The sequence below is a fragment of the Capra hircus genome, chromosome 16 (assembly GCF_001704415.2).
Source record: "Capra hircus breed San Clemente chromosome 16, ASM170441v1, whole genome shotgun sequence".
NCBI lineage: Eukaryota > Metazoa > Chordata > Mammalia > Artiodactyla > Bovidae > Capra > Capra hircus.
Window position 1 is genome coordinate 42,186,870 of NC_030823.1, and position 25,049 is coordinate 42,211,918.

The 25,049-nt window shown below is 46.3% G+C and overlaps 1 protein-coding gene across 4 annotated transcripts in view; it reads left to right on the top strand.

Moving 5' to 3' along the window:
• Nucleotides 13,325-25,049, top strand: part of CLSTN1 (calsyntenin 1) — a 76,137-nt gene continuing 64,412 nt past the window's right edge. For 3 of the 4 annotated variants that reach the window (XM_018060380.1, XM_018060382.1, XM_018060381.1), the window contains exon 1: nucleotides 13,325-13,626. In XM_018060380.1, coding sequence (XP_017915869.1) covers nucleotides 13,536-13,626 — 91 coding nt within the window. In that variant the 5' untranslated portion in view covers nucleotides 13,325-13,535. The remainder of the gene's footprint in view (nucleotides 13,627-25,049) is intronic. The other variant, XM_018060383.1, reaches the window with a different exon arrangement.

The following is a 25,049-nucleotide window of genomic DNA, read 5'->3' on the forward strand; positions in this document are numbered from 1 at the left end:
GCCCTGCTGCTTATGGGTTGTGTGTGACTTCTTCAAGCCTCAGTTTCCCCACCTGTGAAAGTAAAAGTTTGAAAGTGTTAGCTGACCAGTTGTGTTTGACTCTTTGCAACCTCATGGACTGAAGCCAACCAGACTCCTGTGTCCATGAAATTCTCCAGGCAAGAATATTGGAGTGGGTTGCCATTCCCTTCTCCAGGAGATCATCCTGACCCAGGGACCAAACCCCAGTCTCCTGCATTGCAGGCAGCTTCTTTACCATCTGACCCACCAGGGAAACCTATGAAATTAGTAATAATACCAACCCCCATAGGGTGGCTGCAAATATGGAATGGAAGCAGGTCTTTGATAGGTATATCGTGAGCCTGAAAGTACTGTGCAGATACCTGACCATTCCTTGGTTTAACCTGGGAAATAACATATACTGTTTACCTTACAAGGAAAGTAACCTTGTGTCATCAAGATTAGGGGATGGCAAATGGAGAGGAAGTGACGCATTCAGGACATGCCAGACAGGTGACTAATTAAAGGGGGGTGCAGAGGAATTGCAACAGCAGTGCTGTGGAGGCTAAGGGCTCAGGGGCCAGAACAACAGGAGCCACATGGATGGACAACCCTGGAGAGAGGTGCTGGGTGGGAGGGCAGTACTGATTCTTTCTACTGATTCTTTCTCAAGACTTCAGAACAGACAGCATTACCGGTATTCCCTCCTTGAGCCTTTCTTTTCTCCCGTGGAGAACTCTGCCTGGAACAGAGATGGGTTTATGAGTTTGCTTGGGTTGCCTTAACAAACACTGTAAGTGACGATAGAAATTCATTTTCTCACCGTTCTGGAAGCCAGAAGTCCAGAATCAAGGTGTTGGGGGACTTCTCTGGTGGGCCAGTGGCCAAGACGCTATACTCGAATGTAGAGGCCCCAGGTTCGATCCCTGGTCAGGGAACTAGATCCCACATGCTGCAACTAAGAGTTCTTATGGTACAACTAAAGATCCTGCATGCTGCAACAAAGACTGAATACAGCCAAATAAATAAATATTAAAACACACACACATAAAACCAATAAAAATTAAATCAAGGTGTTGGCAGGGCTGCTCCTTCTGAGGGCTGCTCCAGGCCCCTCTCCTTGGCCATCTTCTCCCAGGTCTCTTTGTATCCTCTTCATTCTGTGTGGCTAAATTTCCTCTTTTTATGAGGATAGCAGTCATATTGGAGTAGCACCCACCCTAATGACTTCATTTTAAGTTGGTTCCTTCTGTTGGGACCCCATCTTCACATATGATCACATTCCAAGGTACTGGGGGTTAAGACTTCAACATACGAATTTTGGGGAGACACATTCAACCCATAATGGTGGGCCTTCTCCCAAGCGGGAATCTCCCACCATCATACCAGCCCAACTCCTTGGCCCAAAAGCACGTGGATTGTGGCCTCCTGGAAGAGAGAGCGGGCCCATAATTGTGTTAATTGCCACAATACCACATCTGCAATTAATATGCCATGGGAACAAAGAGCAAATGCACTAATAACACATAATTGGACCTAAACTACACCCTCGGCAGAGCTGTGTGACTGAGCTCCGCTGTTTATGCTCCTTTTCAAATTAGCAAAGACGAGCAAATTAACATCCGTTTCCCCTTCACCCTGCTCTGAGGGGAACTGTGGGGGAACCTTGGGGAGGGGGATGCTTGGCGGGCACACTGGTTGGAGCCTGTCCAGAACCAGGCTTGCCTTTGGAGTGTGGGCAAGATGAGGGCACTGAAGGAGTGAGGAGTCCAGAGCTTTCCACAAGTCCTGACACTGGGGTGTTGGCAGACACCCACCCATCCCCCCCACACCTTCCTTCTCTGCACCCCACCCTCCCCAGCCAGGATGGCTGTGGGCTGGAGCATGCGCATGGCCCATGTGCAAGTGGCAAGTAGTCTGGGCTCAGGGCAGCATAGGTTCAGATTTAGAAACTGAGGCTCAGTGCTGGTGTTAGGGTCAGGCTGACTGAAACTGCCCACCCTGGCCTGGCACCACAGTAACCATTTGCATGAGTTATTTTGTATCAGGAGGTCCTGGTAAGGAACACAGAACTAACAAGACACCACCAGCTGCAAGAATTCGGGAAAGGTCAGAAGGAGACAGGAGACTCCAGTCCACAGGTCCTCCCAGAATCCTCCTCACTGGAATCCATCTTGGCTGAGCAATGCAGCACCACCAGGAAGGACCCTGAGTCAAAGTGATTAGCCAGAGACAACCTGGAAACTAATCCTTTCTCTGTAAAACCCTAGCTCTGCGTGGCAGAGCAGTTCTCCGGGTTCCCTTACCCTCCTGATCTCCCTAGAGTCCCTTCCCAGTAAAGTCTCTTCCTTTGTCAGCAAGTGTCTCCTCAGTTTGCTTCCAAGTGTTGCACAAGAGCCTACTCTCAGGCCCTGAAAGGGGACCCCCTTTCTTCAGCACTGGGACTGCTTCTCCTCCAGTCTTGAGATGGTGGTCAAGTCCAGGGAGTGATGGAAAACCCCTTCAGAAGAGCAGACTGAAGCCCCTCTGCCCTGTTGGCATTCAGGCCTGACTGCCTTGCGTCTCTGCCACCCCAGGGACAGCCATCTGGAGCCTGCTCTGTCTGCGTCTCCTCCTTCAGCTGCAAAGCACCCTGCTCAGGCCTGGAGGCGGCTGGCCCAAGCTTCAGTGCTGACTTGTAGCATCTCCAGACCAGCGAGCGTCCGGCAGAGCCTCTCCTCCCGCACCACCCACCTACCCTATGTCTGGAGTTCCTCATCCTCAGCTACTCCATCTGCCTCCACCCTCTTCCTCCAGCTCCCAGGTCTTGCCCCAGGGCCCCTGTGTCTTGTAGTTTGGGTGGTGCCCCTGCCACCTGCACCCTCTCCCCACCCTCCATCCATCCGGGCTCCTAGCTGGGCCTGTGCAGCCAGGGAGGGAGCAAGATTAACAGACTCCTCAGCTGGCCCCTGCCCTCCCCTCCAGGCCACTAGGGTGTCCCTGCCTCCCAGGGCGTGGGCAGAGGGCGAGGGAGGCCCTTCTCGCTCCAGTGCCTTCCTGAAATTTGCTTGCCAGCCTTTCCCAGGCTATGCTGGGCCTCCTGCCCGGCTCCTGCTAAGCCGGCCACAGCACGGTTCATGGAGAATTCTTGGGTCCTCTCTTTGGTCAGCCCATGGGTCAGTGGGGGCAGACTGTCTGCCTCTGACAGGTAGCCTCCTCATTTGCATCCTCTAAGTCGATGCCTCAGATGATGGAAACCCAGCATGTCAGCATCAATGAAGCTGCAGCAGAGGAGAGGAGAAAGGCCTTCCTGCTGTCCCTTGCAGCCCAAGGGGAACTGGAAACCAGAAGCCCTGGGGAGGGCACAGAGGCACAGGAGCAGAAGTCCCTCAATAGGTAAGTGTTCTTACCTTGTCCTTCCTGCCTGCTGGACTAGGAAGCGGGCAGCACCAGGCCTGTGGGCACAAGGCTTGCTGTGATCTTCTGGGCCCTGAAGATGTCTAGGCTCCTGACCCAGGCCTAATCCTGACCATCCATCTGCCGTACCAGGAGCTCCCAGGGCTGGCAGAGGTATTGGCTAGGCCAGAGACCAGCCGGGCAGTTCTCCCATCTGGGTGCCCTACTGACTTTTCCTGGCCTTGCAGTCACTTTCACCATCAGAGCCGTTTCTGGGAGCTAGTGATGCTGTGGGTTAGAGCTTCAGCTTTGGGGCCAGACAGATCTAGGTGTGAATCCTGGCTCTGTCACTGACCTTGGGCAAATGACTTTACCTTTCTCAGCCCCAGCATCCTCCTCTGAAAAACCAGGATAATCATTGCTGGTGACTGCTGCCAGCAATGAAATCAGATAACGCCCAGAATGTTCCATGCACAGCAAACACTCTCTATGTGAGTCGAGCTTGTTATTTCTTGATCTCTGGGGGGTGATTAATCCCTGCTACACAGATGAGGAAGGAGGGGAAAAAAGATATCCCTGAGCAATTAAATGAGCTGGAGGCTTGAAAGAGCCAGGATTTCTGAAATCTGACTCATGATATTTTATTGGAGTTTATTGGTCCAGGGAGCTTCTGGGCCAAGGAAGAAACACAAAAAGGCCAGAGGAACTTTTGGCTCTGTTACTTTTGTGCTGCACAGTCTTGGCAAGTCACTCAACCCTCTGAACCCTGCTTTCCATCAGTTAAATAGAAACCCCTATGAGGGAGATTGTTGTGAGTCCCATATGCATCAGATGCCCTTGAGAAAGGAAGTATACTAAACAGATGCAAAGTGTAAACGGCTGCAGAAAAGTCAGTATTATAACCATCATCAACTCCTTAGACATGTCAAGTCCATCCACGTACATCCTCACCATTACCATCACCAGCATTGTTATGTCGAGAGCAGTATCCACTAACTGAGCATGTATGCAGATGGCACCACCCTAATGGCAGAAAGCGAAAAAGAACTAAAAAGCCTTTTGATAAAGGTGAAAGAGGAGAGTGAAAAAGCTGGCTTAAAGCTCAACGTTCAAAAAACTGAAATCAAGGCATCCAGTCCTATCGCTTAACCGACAAATAGATGGGGAAACAATGGAAACAGTGACAGACTTTATTTTCTTGGGCTCCAAAATCACCGTGGACAGTGACTGCAGCCACGAAATTAAAAGGTACTTGCTCCTTGGGAAAAAAGCACAAACCTAGACAGTGTATTCAAAAGCAGAAACATCATTTTGTCAACAAAGATCTGTACAGTCAAAGCTATGGTTTTTCCAGTAGTCATGTAGGGATTTGAGAGTTGGACCATGAAGAAGGCTGAGTGCCAAACAATTGATGCTTTCAAACTGTGGTGTTGGAGAAGACTCTTGAGAGTCTGTTGGACAGCAAAGAGATCAAACTAGTCAATCCTAAGGGAAATCAACCCTGAATATTCATTGGAAGGACTGATGCTGAAGCTGAAGTTCCAATATTTTGGCTACCTGATATGAAGAGCTGACTCATTAGAAAAGACCCTGATGCTGGGAAAAATTGAAGGCAGAAGGAGAAGGGGGCAACAGAGGCTGAGATGGTTGGATGGCATCACCTACTCAATGGACATGAGCTTGAGCAAACTCCGGGAGATGGTGAAGGACAGGGAAGTCGGCATACTGCAGCCCATGGAATCACAAAGAGTTGGACACGACTTTGTAACTGAGCAGCAACAACAACTGTGTGTCTTAGACTGAACTGAACCCTTTATATATGTATCATCTCACTTGATCGCCACAGTAATCTAAGGGAGATATGATGATGACAATGATTGTGATGATGATGGTGACAGTGACCACTTTCTTTTTTTTATCCTCGCTATATGGCATGCAAGATTTTAATTCCCCAGCTAGGCATGTCCCTGCACTGGGAGCACAGAGTCTTAACCACTGGACTGCCAGAAAAGTCCAATGATAACCATTTTATACATGAGGAACTGAAGCACACAGTATCTTGGTTGTCTGGTCTTTTCTGCTAGTAACTGGAAGCCAGCTATGTCTGAAGTAAGACCACATGAGTAAGATAATCTTCCTATTTTTTTTTAAACTATTTTATCCTATAACCTCCCCAGCCTCCCCCTTAATTCTAGGAAATATGATGGCGCTACAGACAGAACCCACGTTTGGGGCTGTTTCCACTGGGCCCAAACAGCAGCCGTGTTTCCTCTGGGCAGTTTCTGCTCTTACCTTTCCCTCCTCCCGGGAAACCCAGTCTAGTCCTTTCCATCAGTGTGTTGTATGGAGACAGGGCACACCATATTTGGCTTGTGTGCCCTCAGAGAGATCATATTTTTCTGTATGTTGTGTGTGTGTGTGTTTGTGTGTGTGTGTGTGTGTGTCTAGTGCACTGGGTGTATAGTTGGTGCTCCAGAATCAAACAGCCACCCCTTCCCCCCATGGTGTGCAGAAGTTGAGCAGCTCCAGCACATCCCCTGGAAGCTCAAAGAGAGGAAAAAATGCTGTATGTTACCTTTGGGTGGGAAGATAAACAGGAAACCTCAACCCTTGTCCATTTTGGGGACATGAAACTGAGCTGCCTGGCTTCTGCGTCAAGGTGGGGTTTTCTTTTCCTGAAAAATTTCACCAGCCAGAGGTACCTGGTGCTTCATACATGGGAATTCCTTGTTTCCTTTGCAAATGGCGAGAGTCTGAAATAAGCCCACAGGCACTAATCCGACTTGCTGGAGACCACGGGAATGACCTTTCCTAAGTTAGGGTTTCTGCCACTGCCAGAGAGGCTTAAAGCTCTGTTGTTGTTGTTGGGTAGCTAAGTCATGTTTTACTCTGCGACCTCATGGACTGCAGCACGCCAGGCTTCCTTGTCCTTTACTATCTCCTGGAGTTTGCCCAGATTCATGTCCATTGCCTTGGTGATGGTATCTAACCATCTCATCCTCTGCTGTCTCCTTCTCCTTTTGCCTTCAATCTTTCCCAGCATCAGGGTCTTTTCTAATGAGTCGGCTCTTTGCATCAGGTTGCCAAAGTATTGGAGCTTCAGCTTTAGCCACAGTCCTTCCAATGAATTATTCAGGACTGATTTCCTTTAACATTGACTGGTTTGATCTCCTTGCTGTTCAAAGGGCTCTCAAGAGTCTTCTCCAACACCACAGTTCAAAAGCATCAATTCTTAGGTGCTCAGCCTTCTTTGGTGGTCCAACTCTCACTTTTGTATGTGACTACTAAAGCTCTGAGGTGTGGACAGAAATGAATAATAATAATAAGATGATGTCATGCTTTGGTTTTTCTAACTCCTCAGTGAGGCGGGCATGGACGTATCTCTGTTTTACAGATGGAGATACATAGATTGCAGAGGAGGAAACCTTATCCAGAGCCACAGAGATGGCTAACCCTAACCCTAAACCAGCACAAGTGACAAAAAATACAAAAAGGCTTACTGCAGGAAGGAAAACTCCCTACTCACAACACTTCTGACACCGTATGTGTGGGTTTTCCACACCAAACAACGCTCTGATTCTCCGTGGATATCAACTGGGTGTCCTATGAATTAATCTCATACTAACTAATTAGAATTAGTATAGACTCCACAGGTTAGCACTCAGCCCCACACTGCCCCCACTGCTTTTGCAGATCCCAAGTAGTGGGTCCCCAGGTTACTCATACTTCTGTTTGACTTGGCTGTGACCCCTTCTTCAGTTTCAATAATTTATTATAATGGCTCATAGAACTCAGGGAAACACCTGACTTACTTTCCCAGTTTATTGACTGTAGCCCACCAGGCTCCTCCATCCACAGAATTCTCCAGGCAATAACACTGGAGTGGGTTGCCATGCTCTTCTTCAGGGGATCTTCCCAACTCAGGGATCAAACCTGGGTCTCCTTCATTGCAGGAAGTCTCTTTACCGTCTGAGCCCCAGGGAAGCTCAGGATATTACGAAGGATCCAAATGATCAGCTAGAGAAAGGGGTGTCTATATCAAGGTCTGGAAGGGTCCCGAGTGCTGGAGCTTCTTTCTGTCCCCAGGCATTTGGGGCACTACCTTCTCAGTCCCGAGTGCTGGAGCTTCTTTCTGTCCCCAGGCATTTGGGGCACTACCTTCTCAGCAAGTGGGTGTGGACACTAGCCCACAAATTCACTGAATCTTACAGTTCAGGGATTTTTATAGAGGCTTCATTATGAAGGTATGATTGCCCCTTTCTCCTCCCTGAGGTTAGGGGCAAAGTAGGGCTGAAATTTCCAAGCTTCTGATCATGGCATGGTCTTTCTGGTGACTGGCCCTTATCCTGAAACTATCTGAAAGCCCGCCAAGAGTCACTTCATTAGAATAAAAGATGCTCCTATCATCAGGAAATTTCAAGGGATTCCCAGGAATCCTAGATTCAGGGACAAAGGCCAAGTATGGATTTCTGATTATATCACATTATGTGAGGGAATATTATGCAAATATTAAAAGGAATGGAAACTCTGTTTGTATACTGAGATGGAACCATTTCCAAGGTATTTTACCCAGAAAAAAAAAGCGGAGTATCTGGTACAATTTGCTGCTCTATTTTTGGCTGCACCAGTGAGGCACTTGGAATCTTAGTTCCCTGAGCAGGGATCTAACCCATGTCCCCTGCAGTGGAATCACAGAGGCTTAATTACTGGACCACCAGAAAAGTCCTGTGATAGGCTGTTTTTTTTTTTTTTTTTTTTAAATCTAAGAGAGACATATATTTAAATATTCACTTGTAAAAAAAAATAATGGAAGGATAAGCCAAAAAAGATTAAATGGTCATCTTTAAGGGGAGGAGGGGTCAGGAAGGAAGAGACAGGAATGGAACTAGACTTGTCTGAGCATCTTGCTTTCTAGTTTTGACTTTGTACCCATGCAAATATTTACTATAACCATACACGATTAAAAGGAAATTTTACAACAGGGAAGGAAGTGGGTAGATATAGGTTTTGCCCAGATCTGTCCCACCAGAGTCCCTGCTCTAAGCACAAGTCGTCTTGTCCCTCATTAATTATCCCTTCTAACAGAGCAGGGGGCTTCCTCAGTTAATCAGTGGTTAAGAATCTGCCTGCCAGTGTAGGAGACAGTGGCTTGATTCGTGGGTCGGGAAGATTCCCTGGTGAAGGGAGTGGCTACCCACACCAGTATTCTTGCCTGGGAAATCCCACAGACAGAGGAGCCTAATAGGCTACAGTCCATGGGGTTGCAAAACAGTCAGATATGACTTAGCAACTAAACAACAACAGTAACAACAGTGATGGAGTGACCTGGCCAGGCCACCAAAAGTCAGAGATGGGGCCAGAGCTCGCATCTTCTGAGGTCTCAGGGGACCCTGGTGATGGTGCTGGGGGCTGTGGTTTTAGTACTTTTGGGAATTTACAATCTGTAGCTCTCATCAAGAGTCTCACAACCTTCTCCTGAGCAACCCCAAAGTAGGTTTCCTCCTAAGCACATCATTAGGAGAGGAACCTCAGTGACGACTTATCTGCCTCCAGCTGGGTTCCACAAACATTGGCTGAGCAGCACATGCTGCGTTAACAGGAATGATGTGATCACTGGAGAAAAGTTTGGCTTCCTGGCAAAGAGCATTCCCACTTGAGACCTTGGTCCATCCGTTTCAACTCTAGACCTCGGAATGAACAACCCAGTGAGGAACCCCAGCCTGAATGAGGACGGTCTCACAGGGCCTTGCATACCTGGAGGGGCTGACATGGTGGAGTAGGCTGGCTCTGAGCTGTGAGATCCTATGCAGGGCTTTACTTATTTGTATGTGGGGTGTAATTTCTTTCTTTTCAAAATTTTTATTTGTTTATTTTTGGCTGTGCTAGGTCTTCATTGCTGAACGCAGGTCTTCCTTAGCTGCGGCGAGCGGGGGCCACTCTCTAGTTGTGGTGTGCTGGTTTCTCAGTGCGGTGGCTTCATTTCTTCAGGATTCGCAGGCTCAGTAGTTTTGGCTCTCGGGCTCTAGAGCACAGGCTTAGTAGTTGTGGTGCACGGGCTTAGTTGCTCTTTGGCACATGGGATTTTCCCAGATCGAGGATCGAACCCATGTTTCCTGCACTGGAATGTGGATTCCTTACCACTGAGCCACCAGAGAAGCTGCCATCTGAGGTGTCATTTCAAGTAGCAGCGAAGGTACTGTATGGGCTGAGACATGAAACTGAATCCCGGGTGTCCTTTCTAGCAATTAGCTCTTGAGCACATTTTCCATTTTTTTCATCTAGAACCATAAACGTACCTTCTGGAAAGGGTTGCTGGAGGCAGAAGTGATACAGCACTTTCAGGAAGAGAGTTCAGTACACAGGCTGCTGTTATTATTAGTAGTGAAAGCCATTTCAAAGGATGCAGCCCCCCAACATTCTGTGCCCTCTCTACTTACTGCACAGCCAGGCTGACTATACATTCAGAAGACAAAGGCACCAGCTCATCCTCACAGTCTCCCCCGAGGGATGGGCCTGCGTGTGGTGTCTCATTTCTCCCTGCTCTAGGACTACTAGGGCTGCTGCTGGGTCAGCAGCTGGCTCAGCTCAGTCAAAGACCATCTCTGCTATCCACAGCCTAAGTCTGGATCGATCCCCATCTCAGGGCCACTTTAAGAATTAACTAATCCATCACATGGAGACCTTTGAAAAGTGCCAATATGGCCGAGGCTATTGTCAGGCCAACCAGAGGCTGAGTTCACTGGTTTCCCTGGCTTCCAACACGCTCAAGCTGAGTCCTGCAGCTGCAGGAACTCTCTTGTGGGCAAAATCTCAGCATGTGCAGGCTTCACTGAGCTCTGGGGCTGCCTGTCTGCCCACCTGCTGATGGATCTGCTTAGATCTATTGCTCTGTTTCTCTAAGGGATAGAGAGGGAGAGAAGATAAGGATTGCAGACACCAAAGAGCTTTTGTTTGTGTTTCTTATAGAACTGAATACATTACATTTTCCCTCTTGGCATCAGCTTATTGACTCAAAACATAGATCTGAGATTATACCTTTCTGATTTTATGTTTTGTAAGTCTCCAGGGTCCCTGGAAACCTACAGGGTATTTTTTTACTCTCTGAGATGTGATCTCTATAATAATAATAATGATTAAAAAAATTAACACAACAATTCATTTATTTCATCAAGGAGTGTTTATTGAGTACCTACTGTGCGTTCAGCAGTATATTAGGAGCTCAGAAGCCTCCTGAAGGAAAAGAAGACACTACCATAGTTTTGTTGTTGTTTAGTCGCTAAGTTGTGTCCAACTCTTTGTGACCCCATGGTTTGTAACCCACCAGGTTCTTCTGTCCATGGGGTTTCCCAGGCAAGAATACTGGAGTGGATTGCCAACTCCTTCTCCAGGGGATCTTCCTGACCCAAGGATTGAACCTGTGTCTCCTGCATTGGCAGGCATATTCGTTACCACTGAGCCACCAGGGAATCCCCTATACCATAGTTTCAGACCTACTGTATATTAGGTATATATAGTGTATATATATATTTTATGGTCTCTGTGAGGCACTTTAATTGCCTCATCTCATTAATTAAAAAAATATTTATTTATCTGGCTGTACCAGCTTTTAGTTGTGGCATGTGGGAGCTTTAGGTGCAGCACATGAACTCTCAGCTGTGACATGTGGGATCTAGCTCCCCGACCAGGAATCAAACCCTGGCCCCTTGCATTGGGAGCTTGGAGTCTTAGCCACTGAACCACTAGGGAAGTCCAGTATCATCTTACTTAATTCTCACAACTCTAGGAAATAGGTATCATTATCCCATTTCACAAGTGAGCAGAGACTCAGAAGGTTTGTAACTTGTCCAAGGTCATTTGAAGTAGCAGGAGCCAGAATTCTCAGCCAGTGCTGTCTGACTGAATCAGCACTGGTTCTTCCCACTAGAATAGCATGGAGGAGAAAAGGACACATGAGGAGTAGTCAATCAACAGCAAAAAAAGCAGATTATTAAGCCTGGGTCATCAAGTTCAGAGCGTGTGGGTTTGTGGAGGGAGGGCCTGAGAGTCTGGAGGACTTCCTGGAGGAGGCAGCTCAGAAGTGTATTAGTAGGACTGGAGACTCAGGGCACAGGTTGTGGATGGTGTGCCACGTGATGCTGGCTCTGGGAAGGAATGAACTTGAGCTCCGATTGTGTCGAGACAGTGGATCCTGAACTCAGCTGGGTGGGGCCCAGGCTTGAGGGATGGGAAGTCCAGCAGAGCTGTCTGGACCTGATGAGGTGGCAGCAGGGAGTATCTGGGAACCAGGGAGGGAACAGCCACGCCTGGAGAGTATGACTCTGCAGTGCTGGCTGGAAGGAGGGGGTGGGTGTGGCTTAGAGACACAAGGGCCAGGCAGGTGTCTCGGGAAGGGTCCGCCTACAGGAGTCTGGTCCTCTTGGGCTCAGGGGCCAGGTGGACAGGGGAGCAGAGGTGGAGTCTCCAGGCTTTGGAGGAGGATGACTTTGAGGCATAAAGACAAGGAGGAGCATATTCCATCACAGATGGCTTTGAAACTCCCTCCAAGGTCACATCACGCCTCTGTTCACTGCTGCTCAAGGCTTCCTGTGGCCTGCAGGATTCGGTCCAAATCCCTCTTTCTGACATTTCAGGCACTTCCCTCTGGCCACAGTCTACCTTTTTTGGGCTCTTCGCCCACTACCCTCCTAAATAAGTCCTCTGCTCTTCACAATCTGAGTGACTCATTCTCCTCCCAGCCTTCCCGGCTGCCCACCCTCCTTCACCCCACCCCCACCCCAAGCTGGTCCCCACAAAGCCCACCAGCCAGCCAGACCTTCTCAGCAAACATGGCCAGACAATCACTGTGCCAATCACTGTGCTATGAATTACCTCTGATAGGTCTTCCAGCAGTGTCTTCAATAATTAACATTTTATTGCTGTTTGACTTTGGCTGTGGGTGTCTCCCTCATGCCAGCCTTGTCCTTGAGGACTGATCTTTTTACAGCAGTTGTCTCAGCCGGGAAAGTCATTTCGTCTTAGTTTGCCTCTCTGCAAAATGGAGCCAGTAAAGTCGACCCATAGGGTACGGTGGCTCTATGACTCGCGGGAGACCATTCATGATTGTTCTGGGGTGGGAGCAGGAGGAGGTAGGGTCCCCAGGACAAGAGAAGGAACTGAGAGACCTGTGAAGGGATCCTTCTTTATCCATTTGGATCTCTGCATTTTTAAGGGACCGTTAGCATCACACTAAAATCTAGAAAGGGCACCCGCACCACCCGCCTTTAAAAAGCCACATACGGATTTCTTCAGCAAATGGAGGGACCCCCGACTTGCAAATTCACTACGGACTTGGGACAAGCACGCCCTTTCCCAGGGCTAGAACCACCGCAGCACATGCTGCGCAGCCTTGACTGTTTACAAAGCGCGTTTCGCTGACCTCGTCTCCTTGAACACCTTTTGCGACCCCGCAAGCTCCCTCTTAGCACCTCCACTTGGTAGAAGAGGACGCCAAGGTTCTAGGAGGCGACATGATTTGCTGGAAGTGGCACAGGGTGCTGTCGCTCAGGGGCCCTTGGCTGCACTCTCCAAACGGGGTCTGCATCCTTGAGGGTGGGGGTGGGAAGGGGAGAAAGGGGGGGCACGCGCCCCAGGGTACCGCTAGGTCGGCTCCGGAGCCTCGGAGCGCGCGTGGGAAGGAGGCGTTGATGCCCTCGTTAGCAGCCGACCAGGGAGGGGGATGCAGCCCCCTCCCTAACCCCGGACTCTCCCAACCTCTCGGGAGCCTGTCTCTCGGCGCGACCCCGCGGGCGCACTCGGAGGCGCGCCCGCCCCGCCCCCACCCCACGCCCCGCGCGCTCCCCGGGCCGCCGCGCGCGCGCCTCGCCGTCGCTCCCCTCCCCGCCCCTCCCGCCGCCACCCCGCCCCCGGCCGGGTACCCTCGCCGGACCCGAGAGAGAGCGCCGCCGCCATCTTAGTTGCTGCCGCTGCCTCAAGCGAAGCGCTGCCTCCGCCGAGGGGAGGGCGCCCGCGGCCCAGCGTCACGGCGGCGGCTCCTCCTCGGACCCCGGTGCTCGCCGCGGCGGCAAGCAGCCGGCTCCGGGCCGCGAGACCCCCGCTCGGCGCCCCACGAGCGTCCCTGCCGCTCCCGCCTCGGGCCGGCCGCGGCGCCGGGAGCCGGAGCGATGCTGCGCCGCCCTGCGCCCGCGCTGGCCCCGGCCGCCTGGCTGCTGCTGGCCGGGCTGCTCTGCAGCGGCGGGGGCTGGGCCTCGCGAGGTAAGCCCCGGGACCGGCTCAGGGCGCGGGGGCCGAGCGCCGGGAGCCGGGTGGGGAAGCGAGGGGTCGGGGTCAGGCGAGCGGCTCTGGGTCGGGGCGCCGGAGGCCGTGCGCGCGCGTTGCAGGCGCCGGGGGGAAGCCAGGTTCCGTCTCGGGCGCCGCACAGGGGCCCTGGCCGCCCGCATTGCACCCGCATCCGGGTAGTGGCTGCATGGATCGAGGGGAACGTGCGGACTGGCCGAAGGATCGGTCCGCCTTCCTCGGCAGCGCCCGCAGGCTGGGGCTGCATTCGTGGGGAGGGATGCCGTGTGCCTGTGTTGTGTGCTCAAATGTGCATCATGCCGGGGGTGCATGCACAATTTTTGGTGTATGCTTACATAAGAAACCACTCCCCCGCATCCCTTCCCAGATCTCGATTATCTGCGGCTGCAACCGCGGACGCGGCATCTGCGCCCCTTTCCGTCTCCTTCCAGGGTCTTACCAACGTCTGTTTTCAAAGGAGCAGAGGCTGAAACTTTTGGCTCCCCTCCCACCTTTTCACCCAAAGGTGAAATCGTGATGAGGTTTACGACCGTGGTCTCACCCGGTGTTAGAAATCTTCCTCTCTTCCGCCCCCGACACATTGGTGCAGTTTTTCTGACGGTAATTTACACCGTACAAAAAGGAGAAACCCCTCTTTGATTTATTAGGGTCGAAATTATTTCATGGTTACTTGACAAAAAAATATTTCTTAGTGAATCGATTTGTTTTGTTGTTATTTTTTAACCTTCAACCACTTAACCTTTTAAACGTTGCACGCCTTGTGATATTGACTGATCTTGCCAACGAAAAGCTTACGCATTGCAGATATATGCTTCGGAGTGGATCTTGGAATGGTAAACATTTTTCTCGGCCTTGGAGCAAAGTAATCTAGGTGTAGTCTATAGAGAGTACTTAGATCTGTGCTTATGGTTTTTTTTAAAATAAAAATTGGAGGGAGGGAGGATTGATGGAAGACCAGATGGAATGGTCATATTTCAATTTAGCAAGGCTTTAAAAAAAAAATCTCATTTTCTCTTTCTGGGCATGACATATCAAGAGAAGTATGGTGTTCACAAATTAAAGGGCAGGAGAGGCAAATGCATCTTTTGTTCTGTGTTCCTTTCATCACATTGAGGATGATAAACTTTGAATACTTCTTTCGTTTATTTCATTTCTAACATTCTGTTGACTCTGTCAAATTCAGATCTCAGTCACTAAGTATCTAATTGCTCTCAATTTGATTTTTAAAAGTTACATCAAGCTGAGTTTGGAATGTTCTTTCTAGATGTGGGATGGAGGTCTGTAAGTTTAATATATCCAAGAAAAAATGTCAAAGTTTGCTTCTCTTGGGGAAAACCCACACAGCTTAAAAATATGTGCTGGGATTGGATATTTGGGGAACAAGAGTATTTAGTCAGTGATAATATTTCTTATTAAAACTCCACATTTTTCTTAAGTGTGTCCACACGTCTACATTTACTGTTCATTATTGAATTAGGAATGGGCTAATTAATTAGCCTATTAGCATTGCTGAAGATTTCAGCTATCAAGTATGGTTTTTATGGTGGACTAACAGAAATCTCACATGAAAGACATTGAGGACTCGAGTCCTTTGTCATTTGCTAACTTTCTGTAAGATTTCTTGGTGCATTTTTAGTATTTAAGAATTCTTAGTCTTCAAAATAAAAGCATTTTAAACCTCAGTTATTCTGTTGTGTTGTTGGTTTTGTTTTTTCTTTTTTCTTTTTCTAGCTTACAAGTTAGAAAATGTGTTTCATGAAATGCGAATAAAATGATTTCCTTTTGAGCTATTACAAACACATTTTGTACGTAAACAGACAATTTGTGGAGACACCTTCTGTGGGCTCTTTTTAAAAGATGATCTTTTCAGCTAATAGGTGAATTCTTAATCCTGCCAGACAGTGTGACACTGTGATCTGCTGTTGGTTCATACTCTAGCTGCCTCTAAAAACAATGGGATACCTAAGCTACTGTAAGGTTTATAATATAAATTCCATTTTGACTATTCATTGTTTTATGGAGAACCCTAAATTTCACTTTAATTGTAGCTATAGTTCTCTTTAAAAAAAAAAAAATCAAGTAAACCAGAAAATTAGAAGAAATTTCCTTGGCATGCTCAAGGCTGCCTGCCTTCTTCTCCAGCCTGTCAATGATCAGGAAATAGAAAACTGAAATAGAGAAAATGGAAAGTTACTATGAATACTAAATAAGAACAAATGCAATCTTGAAATGGATTTCAAAGCCAAATAAATAATGTGCACTGTTATTTTCCAGTTTGCACACAGACTTCTCAGTAGAGGCTCTGCTCGCCATCCTGGTTGAAATTTCATCTCTCTGAACCCCTGAATCTTCCCTCCCCTGCTTCACTTGTTACTTCTCCATGGCACTTACCCCATCCTAGCACGCTCTGTTATTTACTTACTGTGTTCATTGCCTGTCTCCCCTCGCTGGAACACGTACCCCAGAGTGGCCTGTGGTGGTCACCTGCACTCAGCGGACTCTCAGTGCTGTGTGAATGAATGTATACTCGTATTCAGTTTAGGCACCAATGTGTTTTTACATCCTGATTTTCACCTGACGTAAATGTTTCATGCTGAGAAGAGCATTACAGACAGAGACTCTAAAGGAACTTGAATTCTACAACATGGATATGAGAATTCACTAGTCGATAATTTTTCAAGGATTCATTCTATTCATTGCAGTGTTGGGACATTAGATCATTAAACGGCTTTGTAGACTGTAACTCTGTGGCTACCATGATGAGATCATGTTTCAAAAATACTGTAATTCTCACCTTTTTGGGAAAACAGTTTCTTAATTTGTTACCTTGCTTTTCAGAAGCCATTTTGAGGAAAAATAAGTTTATTATAGATTTAAATATTAATTTAATATTTTTATTGCTGAAACTAAATATAGTTATTTCATATGATACCTATTACTACTAAAGAAATAATATTAATGATTCTGAATGTGTTGCAACTTAAGAGTTATGACTCGGTTAACTGGAACCCTCAGTTGACTGGAACCTAGCTTTTGGCTGCATGCTACTTTCAGGAAAAGCAGCAGAAAACCAAGCAGTTTCCCAGAAATTCTTTTTCAAAAGAAAATTTTAAGCATTCATATCACCTATTATGTGGGTCAGTACTATTTGATTTTTGAGCCAAAAAGAAAACAGTGAATTAAGTCTTAGATATGAGGAATATAATCCAATAATTGGAATTTTTGTGAAATATAGCATTATTTTCCTAATGAAATTGGAAAATGCTATAATTCCACGACACTAGTTTCAGGACTTGGTTAAGCTTACTAAACCAATTTTTTGTCTTTTTTGATGTGGACCACCTTCACAGTCGTCACTGAGTTTGTTGTATTGTTTCTGTTCATGCCTTGGCCACAGTGCATGTGGGATCTTTGCTCCCTGATCAGGGATCGAATCTGCACCCCCTGCGTTGGAAGGCAAAGTCCCAACCACTGTCCTGCCAGGGAAGTCCCATTAAGCCAATTCTTGATGTTTAAAATGAGGAACCTGAGAGATGTTAAATTTCTAAGAAATGAAAAAAGGTGATTGAATTATTGTTTTCTAAGAAGGAATGATACTAAAGCTGAAACTCCAGTACTTTGGCCACCTCATGTGAAGAGTTGACTCATTGGAAAAGACTCTGATGCTGGGAAGGATGGGGGGCAGGAGGAGAAGGGGACAACAGAGGAGGAGATGGCCAGATGGCATCACTGACTCGATGGACGTGAGTCTGAGTGAACTCCGGGAGTTGGTGATGGACAGGGAGGCCTGGCGTGCTGGGATTCATGGGGTCGCAGAGAGTCGGACACGACTGAGTGACTGAACTGAAGACAATAAAATGTAATTTTTTTGCGTAGACTTTTCATTTGTAAGGTTTGAAACAGAGTATATTTGGTGCTTCTGAAAATCAAGAGTTATTTCTCACTTGTTCTGATTAATTGAGGTTTTAGATCATTAGGGTTTTAAAAATATACCTTGCTTTTTCTGTGGTTATGAGTTGGTAACAGCAGAGGTACTTAAATGTATTTTGAAATTTAAGATACTGATTCGTGTTAAAATGCAGATTTTAGTAGAGCCTCAGAAATGTAAATGGGTTCAGAGTTGGTGGAAATGATTTATGCAGTGTCAGGTTCTTGCGCTGTTAAAAAACAACAAAAGCCAAACCCCCAGAAGCAACATCTTGACACCAGTAAAGGCTATCAAAGGCCAGAGTTAGGAGCCTTTTAGGCTGTGATGGTCCCCCTGCCAACACATAAGCCTGATTCGAGGGGTCGGTTTTTCCATGGAGCCTCCATCGCCTCGGATTTGAGCACAGCATCCAGTTGTCCCCTATGTGATAAGTCCATTCTTCCCTATGCTTTAGGGCTATTTTTGTTCATTTTCTCCCTTAGCTGTAGGGTGATATTATTATTAGATTAAACTTTTCCACAAGATTTGTTGCTAAGGCTTTTGTTTTTTTTACTTTTAAAGTTCTATGGGAAGATTCATTTGCTTCAAAGTAACTGAATTTAGAACATCTTAAAAACCTGTAAGACACATCTGAAAGCAAACTTCCATTCCAGAACCCCAGTAAGAGGTATGCAGTAGCACAGTAGAGGAAGAATCGTGTTTTTCTCTCTTCACCTTTGGTCAGGCGTGAATATGTTTCGGACCATAGTTCTCTCGGGACAAGAACTTCTGTCCAGTCTGCTACTCTTCAAGGCTACTTTGGTCTGTACTTTCCGGAACTTACTGTTTTAGGGCAAAAGAAGACTTTTCCTGTATCCACTCTCTCTTCATTTTCAAAACAGGTTTATTTCCAATGCAGGGGCTGCGGGTTTGGTCCCTGGTTGGAGAACTTGGATCCCACGCTCCTTGTGGCCAAAACCCCAAAAACTTAACACAGAAACAATACTGTAACAACTTCAATAAAAACTTGGGGGAAAAAAGCAGGTTTATTGGCACATATGATAATATTCACCCTTTTGAAATATACAGTTTGATGATTTTAGTATATTTACCAGTTGTGCAACCGTCACCAGTGTCTACTTTCAGCACGTTTTCATCGTTCGAAAAAGAAGTGATGAAAGCCCTTAGCAGTCACTCCAAATTCCCCCTTTTCCCCATTCCCCCCCAGCAACCAGTAATCTACTGCCTATCTCTATTCTGGACATTTCATGTCAGTGGAATCATACAACATATGGCCTTAGCTTCTTTCAATTAGCATGGTGTTTTCAGGGTTTATCCACATCATAGCGGGGATCAGTGCCTCGTGCCATCTTAAGACTGAATAATATTTACTATAGACTGAATGTATGTGTCCCTCCAAAATTCATACACTGTTGAAACCTAATCTCCAATGTGATGGTATTTTGAGGTGGGGTCTCTGGGGAAGTGATTAGGTCGTGAGGGTGGGGCTCTCATGAATGGGGTCAATGCCCTTGTACAAGAGACCCCAGAAAGCCCCCAGGCCCCTTCTGCTACCAGCAGATACATCAAGAAGATGCCTGTGAACCAGGAGGTGGGCACTCACCAGACTCTGGATCTGCTGGCACCTTGATCTTGGATTTCCCAGTCTCCAGGACTATAATAAATAAATTTCTGCTGATTATTAGTTACCCAGTCTATGATATTTTGTTACAGGGCCCAGACAGACTAAGAGAGTATTCCATACTGTATGGACAGACTACATTTTGTATATCCATTCCTCAGTTGATGGATATTGGGTTATTTTCCACATTGTGGCTACTATGAATAATGCTGCTATGAACATACATGTGCAGGTTTTTGTGTGGACGTATATTTTCAGTTCTCTTGGGTGTATAACTGGAGTGGAATTACTGAGTTTTTTAACTCTGTGTTTACCATTTTGAGGAACTACCAAACTGTTTTCCAGAGTTGCCACACCATTCTACATTCAGTCCTGACCCCTGTAATCACTCCCAGGAGTGTCTTTCTAACGAGATACATATCTCACAATTGTCTCAGGGTTTTCTTATGATAGTTTTAAGTTGCTGAGTTTTTTTTCCTCCGCTCAGGATAAATTGGCATTTTATCTAACCAGCTCCTTACTTCTCTTCCTCCATCTCCCATATCATTCTGGTCCTCTGCACTCAAGGAGAAAAAAAGTGAAAGTGTCAGTTGCTCGGTCTTGTCCAACTTTTTGCAACCCCATGGACTGTAGTCTGCCAGGCTTCTCTGCCCATGGATTCTCCAGGCAGGAATACTGGAGTAGGCAGCCATTTCCTTCTCCAGGGGATCTTCACGGTCCCAGGGATCGAACCCAGATCTCCTGAATTGCAGGCAGATTCTTTACCTTCTGAGCTACCAGCATGCAGGAACTCAAGTAGCCATCTCTATAAGACAGATGATTCTTCACATGTCCCTGAAAATTGATCATCCAGCCTAGGCACTCACTGGCTCACAAAGCACCTGTTTTCTTCAAAGCACTGTTTGGTACTTCAGTCAACTTTCCTTAGGACAAAATTTCACCAGTTCTTGAAGCCTCTGCAGACACCCAGACTGAGAGAAAATGTAACCTAGTATCCATGCCCCAAGCCGCCCCCCACAAGCTCCCTAAGCTACCCCCCTCTGCCCCCGCCATTTCTGCCTGTGATCTGAGAAATGAACTAGTACAATACAGTGCTGCCGACCCAGTGATGGGGGACACCCCGTCACAAGCAGAGTAGATAGCTAGGGCTGGGCTTTATCAAAGGAATCCTTAAACTGTGACTAGTTTAGAAAATGAGATTTCTTCATTCGTTATCTTTTCATTGCCTAGATTTGATTGCCTAGAAAGTACGGTTAAAGTAAACTAGTTTGGTCCTTTGATTTATTCTTTAAACTATTCATGATTTACCTAGTCTTCAATCATAGTATAAAACACTTAGAAATATCTTTAGATTGAAAGTGAATTTTAAAACAGTAAAAATGAATGTCATCTTTCTCTAATACCTACTTAATGTATAGTGAAGATGCATTTATTCTGAGCTCTTCCTAAATCTTAAAAGTATTAATAGAGTGCTTTCATTTTGAGAACTGCCAAGAAAAAAAAATTGAAGGTCATAAACTTAAATTGTAGATAGTGTAAAACTTGAGAAGGATTTGCATGAGGTTGTCTATTAAGTGGCTTTTAAAGAGCAAAATGTATTCCATCTGAAAGGCAGAATCCAGTCACATTTAATTTTGCATATTTAAAATGTAGTTAATGATGAATATTGATGGGACCAGTGGCATAATCGAAATGTGGGGCTCCTTTGTTCAAACGCTGTTCGGAGTTCCAAGATGGCCCAGAGCATTAAACCAAGCGTGGGGCCCAGCATGCCCAGGAAACCGGCCCTGTGTATTGATAGACTTAATATGGCCAGGGTATTCATTGAATGTGGTCCTGAGACTGAGATTTTAGCCAGAGCCCTTGGTCCTCTGGGCACCCTCTCAGATGAAGCCCCACCCCTCCTGGGTGGCACCTCCCCACTGATGGCCCACCCCCACGCCCCCGCTGAAGACTTATTCCCTGGTGGCCTCGGGGTGGAGGCTGCACACTCTGCCATGCCCCTCAGCACCTGGCGAAGGGCAGACTATGCTTGGTTCACAGAGCTCATTGGAGGTAGACGCTAATTGAGGAATAGGGCTGCTTTTTATTTGCAGGATTAAAGCCCTTTGCGTCAAGCAGATTATGTTTACCTTGAAAAAGCCATGACTAATTCATGCCAGTTTCCTATTACTCATGGAATTAGTAGCAAGGATAACAGAAATAATTAAAATTCTTGGATAATCCCTAATCTTTTTCTCTTTTGCCTTGTGTTTCAAACGTTTATCAGAGTGGCTGGTAAAGAGCAGAATGCACTGGCTTGAATTTAATTTTCTCCCCAAGCCACTCTCACTTTGGACCACTATTACAGAGAACGGTGGGGAGGCTGAGAGGTGGGCAGTAGCCATTCCCAGCCTTTGAGCACCTCCTCTGCTAGTGCTGGGTTAATGGGAAGGTCCCTTGATAATCCATCAGCCTGAATTATAAAGCCCCGAACTGGCAGTGTTCTGATCTTGCTTCTGAGTTGTTTGTGAATATCCATTAATGTCTACCCATGATTCCAAATACAACACTTGTATTTGGCAGGGATTTTCAAAAGTCCATGCCCAAGTGTATGAAGCCTCCTCCTGCCTAATTAAAAGAAGCAGTTTACAAGTATTTTAGAAACATTCAAAGCCTAGAATGGAAAATGAGTTTGAATGCTTTTTCATATGAAAGCTGACATTTTAAAAACCTTTTCTATTTGGAGGAAAATGTACCAGTGGAATAATTTAATAACATGGTCTCGCCTTTCCCCTAATGGTGACTTCAATTAATAATAACTGCAATATTAATACTTGTTTGATGAAATGTTTTAGAAAGGTCATAAATGCCAGTAATTAATATATATTTATTTATTCATTTGATAGAGTTTAGTAACCCCATTTTTTCTAGAGTTAGTCCTTTTTGAGTATTGAAAGGTTTGCTGTGTTTATTACTACTTTAAAAAAGCAATGCATAAGGCAAGTGTGTCTTCATTGCATTTTTTTCTTTTCTATTAAAATGGTGTTTGCTTACGTGGTTTTCAGTGTTGATGAACAGAGTGAAGCCAGGGGCAATGAGAAAGCAAACTCGGGCCACTCAGGCCAGGTTTTGGTTGTTTAAGCCTGAAGGGAGAAGGCTAAATGTTTCCTGAAGTTTCTGTTTTGTCTGAAAACTCAACTCAGGGGTGTAGGAGAGCCGACAGGTATTTGGTGCCAAAGCTTTGCCTTGGAGCAGAGCAGTCCTGACTGTACTTGCTCATCTTTGGAAACCCAGGTACAGACAGGGTAATGGAGGCAGGCCAGTGCAGCGGGCAGTGGTGGAACCCTGACATCTGAGGAAACCCCCATTGGTGGCCAACAAAAGTTAACCTGTGTCTAACCGGTCAGATTTAGGTCTTGTCTGTCCAAACTCTCAGGCACGTTTTACTTCTCCGAAAGTGGATTGCCTGGGTCTGCTGAACTCAGCCCAGGTGAGTCTACCTGCTCCACCCCCAGCTCCATGCTGTCTTCTAGTGCCTGTTTTTCGGCTGCCTTCACCCAGCTTTGTCTTGATGTGTTGTTTCCTGGGATCCATTTCTGTTTCCCAGATAACCTGAAAAAGCAATTCATATTGCTTTATTCAGTTCAGTTCAGTCGCTCAGTCATGTCCGACTCTTTGCGACCCCGTGAACCGCAGCATGCCAGGCCTCCCTGTCCATCACCACCTCCTGGAGTTTACTCAAACTCATGTCCATTGAGTTGGTGCTCCTCTGTTAGGAATACAAATTGGAATTTGGATTATGTTTTTCCATGGATACATGGTTACAGACTGCTTAAAACTCCAAAGGTGATGGGCAGAAACCGGTTTAATCCGGAACGAGTGAAAATCAAGCAAATTTGCAGTAACACGCATCACACACATTCCCCATTATAATATGTTATATATTACAATATTAATCATTAATCAACAGTGAAGTGCTAGTTCATGTTTTGTGGTACACATCTTAAAGTTGTAGAGTAGCTTCAGAGAATGTGAGACATGTTGGCTCAGGCCTGGATGGAAGAGCCCAGAAGGAAGAGAAAGGTCAAGAAGGACAGAGGAGCCTGAGGATCCGAGTGAGAGGAAAGGGAGGGAGTATGGCCTGTTCACCGTGGTCCTGAAAAGGAAGAGGCAGCAGAAGGGAGGAGATGCAGGCTGCCAGCAGCCCCCCGGGACAACGCCTGTTTGTGCAGGTCATTTTCTCAGGAGAGTACTTCCTGGTGTGTGTCATTTGCTCCAATGTACTGAATGTTTTCATCCAAGAAAATTTTACTTAAGAATTGCTATTCAGGGGACTTCCCTGGTGGTTCAGTGGTAAAGATGCCGCACTTCTGAGCCATGGTGTATGGAATCCATCCGGGGTCAGAGAACTAAGATCCCACATGCTGTGGCAAGGTCAAAAAAAAAAAAAAAAGGGGGGGGGGAAAGTGCTATTGAAAACTTTTCTTGAATTTTCCAGGTTCCTGAATCTATATGAATTAAATTTACTCCTTCATAAAATTATTTTACTAAAGCAAATGTAAAAAAATGTGCTTGACATAACCCCCCAGATTCTCAATTGGAGTTTTTAGGTGTCATTTCTGGAGGTCATCCCTTCTGAATAATGGTGACTTCTGACAGTAAATGCTAAAGGATGGGCTTTCTCCTTGAATTGTTACGTAGGATAAGTTGATCTCTGAGGCAGCGTTTCCCTAAGGATGGTATATGGATATTTGTTAAATGAGTGAGTGAAGTGTTAGTCGCTCAGTCATGACCGACTCTTTTTGACCCCGTGAACTAGCCAGTCAGGCTCTTCTGTCCATGGAAGTCTCCAGGCAAGAATACTAGAGCGGGTTGCCATTTCCTTCTTCGGGGGATCTTCCGACCCAGGGATCAAATCTGGATCTTCCACATTGCAGGCAGATTTACCTTCTGAGCCACAGGGAAGCCAAAGGGTCTGTTGGTCACCTAAGTTTGGGACATGCAGTTAAACACGTTTCATTACTGTATGACTTCTTGGAACTTTTAGTATCATCATGTGTGTTGAAGAATTACTGAGCCCAGGTATAATCAACATTTATCCAGCTGAGTAGAACACAAACTCTTCTGGAGCCTGTTGTGGCACTGGTGTTGCCTGGTACACACACTGGGAGATGCTGCTCCAAATTCTGCCCCCCGGCCCCCGTAATACAATTTAGGACAAAAAAGAAAAAGGTAAAATGACCTGAAATACTACCTTTGTGAGATCCTTAGTCTTAACACTTCTGTGTCTATCTCTAGATTTTTTTCTTCCTCTTATAGAAAATTATCTGTGTAAGTCAGAATTGTAAAGAAATGAGTTGATTTTATACAGCGTATTTTATAACTTTCTCAGCATCATTCATTAAACATTTGTCTCAGGTATGGTGGGTCTAATAGTCCATTAGCAGGCTGTGGTAGGATCTATTTAACTAGTCCTTTAGGATTTCCAGACTGTTTGGGCTCAGGAGCCCCATGCTCTCAAAAATTATTGAGGACCTCCAAGAACTTGTATTTATGTGGGTTTTATCTCTCAATATTCACTCTATCAGAAATTAAACTGAGAACCTATTAATATTAAAATATTTAATTGTTAATTTATTTAAAATAGCAGTAACAGCCCATTAGATGGTGACAACATATTTTTGATAAAAAAAAATACCTGCATATTCCCTGATAGTCCAGTGGTTAGGACTCTGCTGCCACTGCAGGGGCCGTGGGTTCAATCCCTGGTTGGGGAAATAATAAAATCCCCATATGCTGCATAGAGTGGCCCAAAGAAACAACAAAAGACAAAAACAAAAACCCTCCATA